The following is a 16,296-nucleotide window of genomic DNA, read 5'->3' as shown; positions in this document are numbered from 1 at the left end:
AATAGGGAGTAAATAGAAGGCCAATGCTTTAAACGGATCTACCTGTAGAGCCCCTGAAAAATCTTGTTCTCCCAAATATGCAATGATTCAATAGCTCAGGCATGAATGATGCTTCCTACAAAAGAAGAGGGTGGAGGGGGGCAAATTGCAGGTCTGGTGTTTGGCACATACTAAAGAAAAGCCCCAGGGAAAAGCCTGAATTCCGTTTGTTCTCAGGGGAGAAGGTAGAAGGCACCCGCCTTGACCACAGCTGGACGAATTCCGTTCTGACAGTGGGTGATTCAACCTTCTGGTAAAATTAGGGATCCCATGGTATGGTGCTTGAGTCACAGGTTGAAGTGTGAGATTACTACTTGATGTGGAAAAATCGTGTCTGTCTTTCTCCATTGACGGTCCCCTTTGCTGTACTCGGTTTCACTCGAGGGAAGCCGGCCCCTGTCATCTTTCTGTTTCTCTAGGCTATTTGCAGAATGCGCTCCCGCCCATGGGCGGAGTTATAGGCCGAAAGGCCGAATCGCGCATTCGAATTTCTCAAATCTAATCCTCTAATTTTCAGATAAAAAAAAAAAATCAACATCCAGAAGAGTTAGCGATTTTCCAAGAATACACAATTAGCTCCTGCAAAGGTTCATGAATATCTTTCATCCTGACTGACATTTAAAAAGAGAAGAAAGAATGCAGCCTGGGTGTCTGTCCTCTACGAACTGAGTGCAACCAAAGTGTAATGTTACTGGGGTTTTTTTTAAAGACTATATTTTTCTGATTGCAAGAGAAAAAATGTACGAATGAAAAAAAAATAAAAAAAAGAGAGGAGAAAGAGAGAATCTGGATCTAGATTTGGGAGAACGAGGGGTTTGCGTTTACGCAGGGGACTGGGAGAAGTGGACATGAGTGGGAGGAGAAAGAAGAGGCCTGTGTGCTGAGAAGCTGTCTACGTGGCAGGTTGTGCGCGCCGGGGTTGCTACGGGGCTTCGGGCGCGCAGGGCCTGATGCTGGTGACAGTGATGCTCAGTCCTAGGCATCTCAGGACGCCGGCCTCACACTCGGTCATCGTCTGCTCCCTGCCGTTCACCTCCACGCAGACGCGGAACCCCGCTTCCTCGCACTCCGAGGCGGCTCTGCAGACACATTTGCTGCTTTGGGCTGGAAAAAGAAGCGAGAGAGGCTTGATGGTACGTGGTGGAGGTGGGGGATGCAAGGTGCACCACGTCCAAAGTCATGAGGCGGTGACTGGAGAGCTCCTGCCTCGCTCGATGCAATCTACGACCCCCGCTTCTGGACCCCCAGGAAAAGCAGCAGGACCGGGAAAGGAAGCTCCACCCAAAACGAGGACGCTTTGAGGATGGTGTCAGGCTTTCTATCGGTTGGACCCGCTCTTCCCTGCGGCAGTTCTGTCCTCCACGTGCTGTCCCCGAAAACCCGAAGTGATCCCTCAACGCCCAGACCAAATGCGGAGACCTCAGCCAAGAGCCCGGCTGCGAGGCTTAAACAGAAGCTTTGAGTGAGAGGGCCTGAAACGCAAACGGTCTCAGGTCTCCCCACCCCACTCCCACCCCCACCCTTGTAAAGACGAACCAGAAAGGAGGAAAGAGATGTTTGAGCTGAAGGTGCGAGGCTGGAATATCAATTACGTGTCCCTAGAAGGAGGGTAACCAAGTCGGCCCGCTGACCAAGGTGACTGCCAAACGGAAAGTTACCCAGAATTGGCCGGAGTTACTATGTCATCATCTCTGCTGCAGAGGGACAGGAGTGAGGAGAAAGGGCCGGGGGCGGGTACCACTCAGGAGGGGAGGACCTGAGAAGCATCTCAGATAGAAACCTTATAGCTCAGTCAGGCTCCCAAATTTACAGATGGGAAAACAGAGGGCGGTAACTTGGCTCCGGCGACCCAGTTTTTCTCCCTTAAAGAAAACTGGTTGTCATGATCACTGTAAGTACTTCCTGGACACAGCACCAGCAAGCATGGAATCAACAGCTTGAGAAAGTAGGACCTCCTTTTCTATCCTGTTCACATCCTCTGATTATTTCCAGGAGAAAGTATCAGCTTGGTAAGTGCCCCTCACGCTTGCTAAACACCCTTTATCACAAAGAAGCATCACCCCCTCACTCAAGTTTTGAGCAGCATCTGGCTAGACTCTCCCGTCTTATTTTGTCTCATTGTATGTATTTGTATAGTTACCTAATATGTATGGCTAGTGATATTTCCTGTTAAGGATGTGATATAAATTTTGCTCTTTTAAAAAATGTTATTTTTGTGCGGCCTTTTTTTTTTTAATGATTATGTAATATAGATTCTACAAGGACAGAGCAAAAATCATGTAGGTGGAACATGTTGTTTGGGAGGACACTCAGACCATCAGAGAAGGTTCTTGATCCAACCCCTCCCCAGGGAAGGAAGTCGGGGAGGGCAGTTCATACTCAGACCAGTGTGATTCTTTGCTATCCCCAGGATCTGTTTTGATATGCTGCTATGCTAGAAAACCACATTTTTGAAAACTTTACTGTAACTTTAGCATTTTTATAGTTACAAAGATCCAGTGCGCCTTACCATCACATTTCTCCCAGAGTGGACATGCACCGCAAGCTTTCTCAGCGGAGCCAGGCAGAGTACAGGTCTCCCCAACAGAAAGAGTGTAATTTCTACCCTGACATTGGAGAACATGCATCTTGCAAACTGTCAGTCGCAGGATCCTTTTGCTTCTCTCATCTCGAGCGCACACGTCTAAGGAAGATCTGAAACATGTTTTTAAAACTACTTTATTTACAAGATTTTCATTCTTCAAAGCTGAGAACCAGAAGTGAAAGGTGAGGCTCTGAGAGCAGTGCCTCATATAATCACCCACAGCCAAAAGATGGAAGAGGAGCTCAAATGCCCTTCATTATAGGGCCCATTGCCCTCCCAGCTTCAAAATGAACATATTTTGCTCTTCATTTGCTCACAGCTTAGATATCTAGTGTCGATTTAGTTTCACCTAAAACAGATAGCATGCAGCAAATCAGAAGAGAAGGCAACATCTGCTAGCAACGGCTGGTGGATTGACAAGAAAGAAGGTGACAGAAAATCAGCAAAGATCAAACACTCAGAGGGACTGCAGTCAAAAGGGACCTTTGACTGCAGAAAAAAGTGGTTCCTCCCAGTCCAGGAGCCCATAATATAATATAATAAAATTTTCCACAGTTGAATCCTCCAAGGAAGAGGAACTCTATTTTTCAATGCTATTTTTAGAGTATCTATGTTTACAAAGTAGTCTGAAAATATTTGCATAAAATGTGTTACTTTTTTCTTATGCATTGATGCTAAAATAGTGCTGATTATTTGAAATGTCAGTAATAAAAACAACCACATTTGTTAATACTGATGGGTAAGGAAGTCATTACTATAGTGAAACCTTAGACAACAGGGCATTTTTGAATAGTAGACAGACTCCACATTCACTTACATATATTTAACTGGAATGTTTTCTTCTCTGACCAAGAGCTAAATTTACTTGGACATTTATGTAACAGAAACAAATCACTGTATCTCTATTTTACCTGTTTATTTAACCTTTAAATCGAAGTACTTAGAACAGCCTAAAGAGTAGAGAGCTTACAAGGCCACCTACCTTGTGATCAGTACCTGACATGAAACCTCTTACCATGTCTATACACAAGAGGCTGCAGATAAACTAAATGAATTTAAGAAGTTGTAAAGAGGATGAAAGTGAATCAAAATAAACAATGTTTAATAAAGAATAACAGCACAGTCAGAATATTCTGGGCTGATCATTTCCAATTATACTATTTAGTTGTATGTTCTCCTTCACATAAGAAGTTACCTCTTGAAGTTCCCGTTGTGGCTCAGTGGTTAACGAGTCCGACTAGGAACCATGAGGTTGCGGGTTCGGTCCCTGGCCTTGCTCAGTGGGTGAAGGATCCGGCATTGTTGTGAGCTGTGGTGCAGGTCACAGACTCAGCTCGGATCCCACACTGCTGTGGCTCTGGCGTAGGCCGGTGGCTACAGCTCCGATTGGACCCCTAGCCTGGGAACCTCCATATGCCACGGGAGCAGCTCAAGAAATGGCAAAAAGAAAAAAAAAAAAAAAAAAAAAAAAAGAAGTTACTTCGTTTTTGTTGTTCTGTTTTTACTTTTTGCCTGTGTCTCGATTGTGTAAGTTCCCAGGCCAGCGGTCAAACCTGTGCCATAGCAGCAACCCAGGCTGCTGCAGTGACAACACTAGATCCGTAACCTGCTTCACTGAAAGGGAACTCCCGAAAAGCTACTTCTTAAAAGATACCACCATGGTCATCGTTACCCAATGTAAGTGTTCAAGGAGGTAAATATCTGTTTTGATGACCATACTAATTGAAAGCCACTTAATTGAGCAATAAATTTGTGCTTTGTTTCCTGACATTAAAGATGGCCACTGGATATCTCACATTTACCTCCCCAGATTCACCCTCCTCTCTTCTGCACCCTGCCTGGGAAACAGGTACATATGGATCCCATTAGTAGACTTCCTTGTCCTCTAGTTTCAGGGATGTTTGATCAATGGGGGGCTGTGGCAGGAGATTGGTTGAAGGGATGAGAGTGAGTGGGGGTGTTTATTCTCCTGGCTCACTCCTGGGGATCTCTGGGTCCCTAAAAATGAGAGACTCAGCTCCTTCTCAACTTGCTCTCTCCATCTTCAGGCTTTTGTAAATGCTCCTCTCTCACAACTTCCAGCTTAGTCACGGATGTACCACACACCCTAGCTGCTGCCAGTCCAGGAGTACCACCCTATGGCTTGCAGTTTTCTTTACTCTGCCCACATTTCCATAATTGGTCCCACCAAGATACCTCCTCCCATCCTCTGTAAGGTGCCATCTGTCTCAGACATTTAGTAACTACTTCAGATATCCTTCTGCAATGGAGTGATTTCAAGTTGGATGGTGTCCTTATAATGCAAATCTAGAAAAGGACATTTCAAGAATCAGAAAAGCAGCGGCTTTTTTCTCTGTTGGTATTGCTTTAAGAGTTTATGTTTTAAGGGAATTTCAGCCCTAATCTCCTCAAGCTCTAAATCTTCAGATGAGTTTTGTCATTTTGCCGCATTTTATATAGCAGACAAACAGTGTGCAAGCAGGTGCTCAGCCTTTCTCACTAACCAGATTAGAACAATGCTTACCCACCAATGGTGACCTAGGCAAAAATCAGGCAGCAAATGGACCAGATTGAAGCACAAAGACCTTTAACCCTGGGAAAGTAACACCTTCGATCTATCAGAGACTAGCCTCTAAGGAATTATCCTATTTATTTTGAATAAAATAAAACAGAGAGAAGTGAACAAAGACAGCACTTACCCGCATTCATAGGGCATTTTACAAACACATTTTGAATTCTGCAGTTTCTCCCAGAGCTGACATTCAGGCACTTTCTTTGCCAAAGGGGCCTCTAAAAGAAAAGGGTAACAGAGATGCAATCATTAGAAGAAGAGCTTCTTCATAGAAAACAAGGTATTGTTTTAGTTGTTGAATTGGGCTCTGTAATGTTCTCAGTGAAAGTATTACAATTTTAAAAAAAAGCTATAAAACATTTTACAAGAATAGAGCATTCCTGAAGTTCCTGTCTTGGCTCACTGGTTAACGAACGCCACTAGCATCCATGAGGATGAGGGTTCGATCCCTGGCCTCACTCAATGGGTTAAGGATCCAGCATTGCCCTGAGCTGTGGTGTAGGTCGCAGATGTGCCCCGAATCTGTCGTGGCCATGGCTGTGGTGTAGGCTGGTGGCTACAGCTCCAATTCGACCCCTAGCCTGGGAACCTCCATTTGCCGCTGGTACAGCCCTAAAACAAAACAAAAGAATAGAGCATTCCTAGGAACACCTAAGAATTCATGCTAGTTAACAAATTGGCTAAGCCAGGATTTAAGTCCACTTTTGTCTGATCCTAAGGCCAATAGAGTAGGCTCCCTTTCATCAAGAAGTTAGGATTTAAAAACTGATTGTTGCTTGGACTGCATTTTGCCCACTGTGCCTATAACAAGAGAGAAAGCAGCACCATACCTTAGCCTACATGTGTGGAGAACTCTCAGTAACTCAAGGACATCTATAGCAACCTCTTACATGTAAGTTACCAAGTGGTGTCCCCTCGACAGTGAGTAAATGTCTGTCGGTGATTTACATTAATAAAATCCTTTCCATTATTTTATGTTTTTTACAAACTGATGGAAAGCCAACCATCATTCCAAATTTGACAGGAGAACACCTTGGTCTAGCTTACAAGAGCACGATTTGCCATGGCCTCGGCTATGCCTGACTACAATGAGAAGAGTCTATACCACCCTGCTATTTCCACCTTGTGTCAACTTCATTACAGTGGAATTCAGTGGCTGTACTTGTGCATCATAAAACTAGTTACCTGTTGGATGTAGCTATAAAAGTTGTTCAACTGAAGAGCATGTTTTTATGAGAAGCACAAAGTCTGGAATACTTCTTCACTCTGGAAAACTTAAGAGTTTTGGAAAATCTCACAAGCAAAGAAGGGTAAAAAGTTAAAAGGGTAAAAAGAGTAGCAAGGTCCTGCCTTGTCCAGCAATGTCTGTAGCAAGTATTTCGTCTTTAAACATTTTTCTTTAAAATGGAATTATCACACATACAAGGTAGTATCCTAAGTTAGATCCTAGACCATAAAAAAGAACATCTGAGGAAAAACTGGTGATATAGGAATAGAGATGTAGTTTAGTCAGTAAAACTGTATTAATTAATATTAATGTCTTGGTTCTAACCAACTAAATTATGTCAGGGTATGTCATGCGTTAATATTATGGGAAGATAGGTAAAGGGTATATGGAAACTATATTTGCAGCTTTTCTGAAATCTAAAATGATTCCAAAATAAAATACTTTAAAGTACTTTCTATCTAAGGGCAATTTTGCTCCCCAAGTGACATGTGGCAATATGTATAGACACAGACATTTTCGGTTGTCACCTCTGTGGGATGCTACTATATCTAATCAGTAGAGATCAGAGATTCCATGAAACACCTTGTAACGCACAGGACAGGCTCCCACAACAAAGAATTACCAGGCCCCAAACTCCAATAGTGCTGGGGTTGAGAAAGTCTGACCTAAATGTACCAAAACTAAAGTTCACTGACTAAGCCATGTGAATTAGCTCTGCATTTTTATTAATTTGCTAATCATTTGTAAAGATGGAATTTTAGCATTTTAAGTATATTCTCAAAATTATTATCACTTCTTTGTGAAAAATCACTTGTAGAATTATCTAGACCAAATACATTTGCCTTTAAAAAGAATGTAGCTTATCATCATCATAGCTTAATTAACCAAATAAACACACTCTTAGGACCCACCTACAGTATGTACCTTTAATATTTTAAAATCAATTATCTTCACATAAAGACTAAATACTGATGGGGGTGGGGACATATGAGGGGCTAGTGTTTAATGAGTTCCCTTTTTTTTTTTTTTTTTTTCTTTTCTTTTTATGGCCACACCTGAGGCATGTGGAAGTTCCCAGGCTATGGGTCAAATCGGAGCTTCAGTGGTCACAGTTACAGCAACACCAGATCCAAGCTACATCTGCAACCTGCATCATAGCTCGTGACAACACCAGATCCTTAACACGCTGATCAATGCCAAGGATCAAACCCGCATCCTCACAGACACTGTCGAGCTCTCAACCCACTGAGCCACAATGGGAACTCCTGTTTAATGGGTCTCAGTTTGGGAGATGGAAACATTCTGGAGATGGATGGTAGTAATTCTTGTACAATAATGTAAATATACTTAAGGCCACTGAACTGCACTTTTTAAGACGGTTAAAATGATGAATTGTATGTTGTGTATATATTACCACAATTTAAAAAAAAAAAGACTAGATACTTATACAGTAGATATTTTAAAACTCTGGAGGCTGACGAATGGGGAATTTTTTGTTCACTGTAGGCTAATTTTAAGGGCAGTTATTATCATTATCCACAACTTCAGAAAAACACACAGGTCTGAGAAACATCCTCAATTAAAACCTTAACAGAATTTGCTACTGAGTGGGAGAAAATTCATGCCAAATTGTGCTACAAAGTGTCTGAAAAAGACATTTTAAAAAAACAAATAGATAAGCTCATTTGGAAAAAAAGAGAGACCTCATCAACTGTACATTGTTCTCTTTAATTTTAGCATTATTGGTAAGCGGTCCATTACTTTATCCCAAATAAACTCACGGTTATGCTTCAGTGCATGCAGAAAACAAGACAGTTGTCTGGCTGTGGGCCTTCAACGGCTACAGAGCACATAGGCACCAGCATGGCGAGCATTCCGCTGGACCTGCTGCCCTCCCATTGTCCTCTAGAGTCTGTTTAAGCCTAGATCTCCCATCAGTCACAGAACCCTCCATGCAGCCTGCTCTCTTTCAGTTGTAAACCTCTAATGCACTCAGTGTTCTCACTCGTGGAATCTACTGCTTTATCTACACCATAGAAGACAAGTTTCAGCATTGAGTTAAAAAATATATACTCAAGAAATCAGGATACTATATAAAATAGAATGCAAATGTAATTTTATTCTTTCCTGTTCTTAATTGTTACAGATATAATGTTTCCTATTTATTTTAAAAATGTAAACAAAGAAGAAATATGTATTTTGAAAACAAATCCATCTCAAGCAATAGTTCAGCTTTCTAAATATTTCTAAATATTTCTGCCTTAGCTTCTTTTTTTTTTTGCTTGTTATGGCCGCACCCTTGGCATATGGAAGGTCCCAAGCTAGGGGTCCAATCGGAACTATAGTTGCCGTCCACACCACAGCCACAGCAACACTGGATCTGAGATGTATCTGCGACCTACGCCATGGCTCACAGCAACCCCAGATCCTTAACCCACTGAGAAAGGCCAGGGACCAAACTCGAGTCTTCATGGATACTAGTCAAGTTCGTTACCACCAAGCCACAACAGGAATTCCCTGTCTTAGCTTCTCTAAAGACCATTTTAATTTGCCATGTATTCAAAATGCTAAATATTTGGACTTCTACTATTAAGAACAACTTCGAAAATCCCAATATTTTTCCTTCAGTAACTTCTGCTTTTCAGTGTTAAGTGTAAATGCTTTTAAATTTTCAACTTCGGAGTTCCCGTCATGGCTCAGTGCAAACAAATCCAACTAGTATCCATGAGGATGTGGGTTCTATCCCTGGCCTTGCTTAGTGGGTGAGGGATCTGGCATTGCTGTGGCCGTGGTGTAGGCCTGCAGCTGTAGCTCCGATTCTACCCCTAGCCGGGAACTTCCACATGCCGTGGATGTGGCCCTAAAAAAGCAAAATAAAATAAAATAAAGTAAATTTTCAGTTTCAGTAATATTAATAAACTCTGAGAGCCCAGAAATTAAATATATAGAATTTTATATAAATTGTGATCTCAACTCCTTACCTCTTAAAAACGACATTTTAAAAAATCAGGAGAATATGTATAACTGAATCACTTATTGTGCAGCAGGAAGTATCACAACATTGTAAATCAACTCTACTCCAGTAAAACTTTTAAAAATGAAAAATAAAAAAGAAATTAAAAGAATAAAATATCAGAAGGAAACCAGAAATCAGCTTTTAGAATTTCTTTATTTTCTTGGCACCTTAAAAGATATAAAGCTAACCTTTGATACGAAGGATTTAAGTTAAAATTTCAGAATCACCAAGCTATTCTTGCCTTTCCTTGAATTCTGTGAGTCTATCTGCCATGTGAAAACAGTCTATTACCCACCCAGTCTATGAACTGACCTCCTTCTCCCGGTGGGGCTGAGGGGGGACAGGAATGTGAGAATGACTCCATTATGGAGGCTCAGTGCGTTGAAGAACTGCCACAGGGACTTTCACTCCCTGAGTGCAGGTGTCCTTGGACAGACCCAGAAGCCACTCACCTTTTCGCACACACTGGACATTTTTCATCTCAGGGCTCCACTTGAGGCTGGATCCACAGAGAAATGTCGATGGACCTTCTAAGGACATGCCGCTTGAACAGGAAAAGGTCACCTTCTCGCCAACTGTGTAGAAAGGCTTCTGGGGATGACTCTGTAAGCCACGCATCAGTGTAGGTAGAACACAGGCAATTTCTAAAGAGAAAAGAGAGGAAAAATACAAGAGTCATTGCTTTCCTAAGTCATCTTTTAAAAAAAATGACAGCCTGAATGGTGCTGATATACCTGTCCTGCTTTTTCAAATTAGAGGACAAGGAGGAAGAGGTGATTTCATTCTTAGGGTGCCCTGAAAAGACATGCCCCCCTTGCCTGGCATGCAATGACAGGAATGACTGAAGACCAAAGCAGTTCCCACCCTCTCCCTCCTGCCCTCAAAGCAATGTGACAACTTAAAATGAAGAAGCTTATGGGGTCCTAAAGTCCAGCCGCTGTCAGCTTGCCTAAAGTCCAGCAGACTTTCCACAGCTGCCACTTTTGTCTCTTGTCGGGTGAAGTCCCACTAGAATTTTCCCAAGAGCAGTGTTCATTTGCATATCATTAGCATATATCCAATTAGATATTTTACTATCTGAAATTTCTAACAAACCACCATTAACCTTGTGACCATAAAAGTATTAAATCTTTGGTTTCCCATTTCTATTTTTTCTTACTCCATTACATTCACTAGCTCAAATCTTCCTGAAAAAACAAGGAGGAAAATGAGAAAGATGTATAGTTATGGAAAGAAAGTTAGAAGTCACAATAAAAAAAAATAATCTTGCCAATCTCTCTAGTGAACTTTGGACAATATTCTACAAAGTACTGCTCTATTTCAGCACCATTTTTGTTGGAAAATCCATTCACTCATTCAAAGTCAGCATTTATTGAGTGCTTATATTTTGCCAAGCATGCTGTGTGCTGGTAGGGATACTGTTCACATATTCTGCCTTCAAAAAGCTGATAGCATCAGATTTGTTTATTTCTGGCCATGACACATTTGCTGGTTTCACAATCTCACTCCCACCAAGACAAATAGAAAGGCTGTACAGAAGTAAAAGAAAAAATATTTATGAGAGCATCAAAGAACAACCAGAGCAGTGGAAGTTTGAAAATCCAAGACTCCAAAAGAAGGGAAGTCTAAGGTAGTGATTACAATATTTGGTAATGCCTTTGCCCTTGAGGTTTTTTGTTTTTTGCGTTTTTAGGGTCGCCCCTGTGGCATATGGAAGTTCTCAAGCTAGGGGCTGAATTGGAGCTGTAGCCACTGGCCAATGCCACAGTCACAGGGTCTGCAACCTACACCACAGCTCAAGGAACGCTGGATCCTTAACCCACTGAGTAAGGCCAGGGATCCAACCTGCGTCCTCGTAGTTGCTAGTCAGATTCGTTTCCTCTGAACCATGACAGGAACTCCAGTGAGGTATTTTTAAATTTAAGAAAATTTTTTTAAATTTATGTGCTAAAAAAAAATATGTGCTGAATGAAAGGCTGCTAAACTCAGGAAAAACTTGCAGCTTAGAAGCTGAATAGCTGAGAGAATTTTTAGCAGTCTCATAGAAAATTAGAGTCCAGTTCTGTTACACAAGGAGCCTCAGAAGAAATTCCATACTTTTCATGGAATCCTTAATGGCTACAGCTTAGCATAAAGGTAAACTGGATATAAACCAGCCTCGTTCTTGCCAGAAAAAAAACTAAATCTTTTCTAGAGGAAGATATCATCCAAAGTCTCAACTTATTTCTTTAATTTTTTAACATATAAAATCTGACATTCAATCAAAACTAATCTAGCAATAGAAACAGAGCTACAGTAGCTCCCACTGTGGACCAATGGGATCAGCAGCATCTCCGGAGCACTGGGACACAGGTTCAATTCCCAGCCAGGTCCAGTGCATTAAGCTGTGGTGCGTTAAGCTGTGTGCGTTAGGCTGTGTGATTAAGCACTGCCGAAGCTGTGGTGTAGGTCACAACTGTGGTCACAACTGGAGTTCAACAGGAACTCCATATGCTGCAGGGTGGCAAAAAAAGGGGAAAAAAAGAAGGAAAAATGAAATAAATAGACCTACAGCAGATCCAGCTAATGGGGTTAACAGACACGGACCTTGAAATAACTATGCCATTTAATTTTCCCCAGCATATTAATCAAAGTGGAGAATTTCAACAGAGAATTAGAAAGTATAGAAAAGTAGACAAATGGAATATCTAGAATTGGAAAATGAAATTAAGAACTCAGTAGAATTATTGAAAGCATATTATATACAACTGTACAGAGAATTAAATAAGCTGGAAGACAAACCAATAGAAAATATTCAGAATGAAACAAAAAAATGATGTAAAACAAAGAAATATATGTATGTATATGCATATACATTCTAAAAAATTTATTGTTTGTGTCTCATGAGAGAGGTGAGCAAGAGTGACACAAAGCATTATTTGAGAACAAAGGTCAAGAATTTTCTAAAATTGACAAAAGACATTAAAGCATAGGTTCAAGAGTGCTTTTAGGAGTTTCCATCGTGGTGCAGTGGTTAACGAATCCGACTAGGAACCATGAGGTTGTGGGTTCGATCCCTGGCCTTGCTCAGCAGATTAAGGATCCGGCGTTGCCGTGAGCTGTGGTGTAGGTTGCAGGCTTGGCTTGGATCCTGCATTGCTGTGGCTCTGTGTAGGCCGGTGGCTACAGCTCCGATTGGACCCCCTAGCCTGGGAACCTCCATATGCCGCGGGAGCGCCCTAGAAAAGGGCAAAAAGACAAAAAAAAAAAAAAAAAAAAAAAAGAGTGCTTTTAATATCAACCAGGATAAAGACATAGAAAATCACATCTCAGAATAGAGTTGCTTCTGGAAAAAAAAAATTCTTAAAAGCAGCCAGACAGAAAAAAAATATGATTTCTGAAGGAGAAACATAAACCTGCAAGTTGACTTCTCACTAGAAAACAATGAAGTCAGAAGGCAATATAATAAAATCTTTAAAGGATTTAAAGAAAATAACTGTTAACCTAGAATTGCTTTCCTAGTAAAACTGTCCTTCAAAAGTAAAGATAAAAATAAGAACATTTTAGATGAACAAAGACTGGAACAATTTTTCACTAAGAGATTCATAATAAAAGAAAAGATGCTCTTCAAGCAGAACTATCTTATTAATCTTTTCAAAGAACCAACTTTTGGCTTTATTACTCCTAGATGGGAAATATTTATATTCTATTTCAGCAATTTCTTCTCAAGGACTCCAGGGCAGAGAGACAGAGACAGACAGAGACAGAACAAGAGGAGGGTCTTACAAGTCAATAAGAGAAAGACAAACAGACAGAAAAAAAAATGCCCAGAAGATTGGATGACTACTCCAAACACATATATATGTATATATATATATATATAATATGTGATGTGTGTGTGTATATGTGTGTGTATACACATACATATACATATATATATACACACAAATGGTCATGAAATATATGAACACAAGCTTAACGTCATTAGTCATCCGAAGAAATACAAATTTTAAAATACAAATTAAAAAGTAAAAGAGGAGTTCCCGTCGTGGCGCAGTGGTTAACGAATCCGACTAGGAACCATGAGGTTGCGGGTTCGATCCCTGCCCTTCCTCAGTGGGTTAAAGGATCTGGCGTTGCCTGAGCTGTGGTGTAGGTTGCAGACGCGGCTCGGATCCCATGTTGCTGTGGCTCTGGCGTAGGCCGGTGGCTACAGCTCTGATTCGCCCCTAGCCTGGGAACCTCCATATGCCGCGGGAGCGGCCCAAGGAAAAAAAAAAAAAAAAGACAAAAAATAAAATAAAATAAAAAGTAAAAGAGACAATGGGAGAAAAAATTATGTATACATGTATATGTAACTAGGTCCCCATGCTGTAAAGTGGGGGGGAAAAAAGTGTGTTGGGGGAAATAACAATAATAAATAAATAAATAAAGTACAAAAAATGGAAAAAATAAAAACAATATTCTTTCATCCTGAAAAAAATAAAATAAAAATAAAAGAGAGCTACACACTCACCAAGATAGCTAAAATTTTTAAAGATAGATGATATCAATTGTAGGTGAGGATACAGAGCAATATTGACTTCCGAGCTCCTGGTAAGACTGTAAATTGGTACAACCACTTGGAAGACTGGTAGCATCTATCAAATCTAAATGTGTGTATAGGAGTTCCCATCGTGGCCCCGCAGACGTGAATCCAACTGGTAACCATGAGGTTGTGGGTTTGATCCCTGGTTTCACTCAACGGGTCAGGAATCTGGCGTTGCCGTGAGCTGTGGTGTAGGTCGCAGACACGGCTTGGATCTGGCATTGCTGCACTTGTGGCATAGGCCGGCAGCTGTAGCTCCAATTGGACCCCTAGCCTGGGAACCTCCATATGCTGTGAGTGTGGCCCTAAAAAAAAAAAAAAAAAAAAAAAAAAAAAAGCTAAATAAATAAATAAATGCGTGTGTGTGTACTTGACGACTCAGAAATTTCACTAATAGGTATGTACCCAAGAGAAAAAAAAATGTACATGTGTGCACTAGGACCCTCCTCACATCACAGACCAACCACTCTAGGAAAAACAAATCCCTGTAGCTCTGTATGTCCATCTGCTAAACAATCTCGCACTGCCATACACCTGAGATGGAATAGTGTCAGGGTGGGACGAAATGCAGAAGCACTTGCTTGGATGCCTACGTCTGAAGAGAATAGAATCCAAGCATTTAAGGAAGTAGATTGTGGTAAATCCTTAGTAATTGAACTTTAAAGAATGTGCTGCACCCCTCTACATTCTACTTCACTACTACCTGTAAAAGAATGAAATTAGAACATTCTCTAGCACCACCCAAAAAATAAACTCAAAATAGATTGAAGACTTAAATGTAAAAGTAAATACTATAAAACTCCTAGAGGAAAACATAGGCAGACACTCTTTGACATAAATCACAGAAATATCTTTTCGGGTCTGTCTCCTAGAGTAATGGAAATAAAAATAACAATAAACAACTGGGACCCAATTTAACTTAAAAGCTTTTCCACAGCAAAGGAAATCATAAACAAGACGAAAAGAAAAGCTACAGAATGGGAGAAAATTTTTCAAATTATGAGACCCACAGGGGTTAATTTCCAAATATACAATCAGCTCATATAGTCCAATAATAATAAAAAAAAAAAACCTCAATTTAAAAATGAGCAGAGGGGAGTTCCCGTCATGGTTCAGTGGATTAAGGGTTCGATCCCTGGCCTTGCTCAGTGGGCTAAGGATCTAGCATTGCTGTGAGCTGTGGTGTAGGTTGCAGATGCGGCTCGGATCCTGCGTTGCTGTGACTCTGGCGTAGGCTAGCGGCTACAGCTCCGATTGGACCCCTAGCCTGGGAACCTCCATATGCCGCAAGAGCGGCCCTAGAAAAAGCAAAAAGACAAAAAAATTAAAAATAAAATAAAATAAAATAAAAATGAGTATAGGGGAGTTCCCATAGTGGCTCAGTGGTTAATGAACCTGGCTAGCATCCATGAGGACTCAGGTTGAATCCCTGGCCTTGATCAGTGGATTAAGGATCCAGATTGCCATGAGCTGCAGCGTGGGTCAAAGACGCGGCTCAGATCCCTCACTGATGTGGCTGTGGTGTAAGCCCGTGGCTACAGCTCTGATTGGACTCCAAGCCTGGGAACCTCCATATGCCCCCCCCAAAAAAAACCATAAATAAATAAATAAAAATGAGCAGAGGACCTAAGTATTTAGACATTTCTCCAAAGAGGACATACAGATGGCCAACATGCACATGAAAAAAAAAAATCAACAAATATTCAACATCAATGATTATTAGAGAAATGTAAATCAAGACTACAATGAGGTATCATCTTTCTCTGATTATAATGATCCTCATCAAAAAGTCTATAATAATAAATGCCGAAGAGGTGGGGAGAAAAAGGAAACTTCCTACACTCTTGGTGAGTTGTAAATTGATGCAACCACTATAGAGAACAGTATGAGATTCCTGAAACAAATACAAATAGAGTTACCATATAATCCTGCAATCCCATTCTGGACGTATATCCAGAAAAAACTCTAACTCAAAAGGATATATTTACCCCAATGTTCATAGCAGAACTGTTTACAATAGCCAAGCCATGGAAGCAACCTAAATGTCCATCAACTGATGAATGGATAAAGATGTGGTGGGTGTATGTGTGTGTATACAATATTTCATTATATATTCATTTTGCTCAGCTGATAAAAAAGAATAAAATAATGCTATCCTCAGCAACATGGATGGGACCTAGAGATAACCATACTAGGTAAAATAAGCCAGAGAAAAACAAATACCATATAATATCGCGGATATGTGGAATCTAAAAAAAAAAAAATGATACAAATGAACTTATATACAAAA

At 40.8% G+C, this 16,296-nt stretch overlaps 1 protein-coding gene across 1 annotated transcript in view; it reads right to left on the bottom strand.

The window, feature by feature from the left end:
- Positions 962 to 16,296, bottom strand: part of C7 (complement C7) — a gene marked incomplete at its 5' end in the record, with an annotated part of 55,848 nt that continues 40,513 nt past the window's right edge. Inside the window, 4 exon segments of the mRNA NM_214282.1 lie at positions 962 to 1,143; positions 2,549 to 2,733; positions 5,323 to 5,413; positions 9,892 to 10,083. Coding sequence (NP_999447.1) covers positions 962 to 1,143; positions 2,549 to 2,733; positions 5,323 to 5,413; positions 9,892 to 10,083 — 650 coding nt within the window.

The sequence above is a fragment of the Sus scrofa genome, chromosome 16, assembly GCF_000003025.6.
Source record: "Sus scrofa isolate TJ Tabasco breed Duroc chromosome 16, Sscrofa11.1, whole genome shotgun sequence".
NCBI classification, from domain to species: Eukaryota; Metazoa; Chordata; class Mammalia; order Artiodactyla; family Suidae; genus Sus; species Sus scrofa.
The sequence above is the reverse complement of the archived record's forward strand: the minus strand, read 5'-3'. Positions and strand labels throughout refer to the sequence as shown.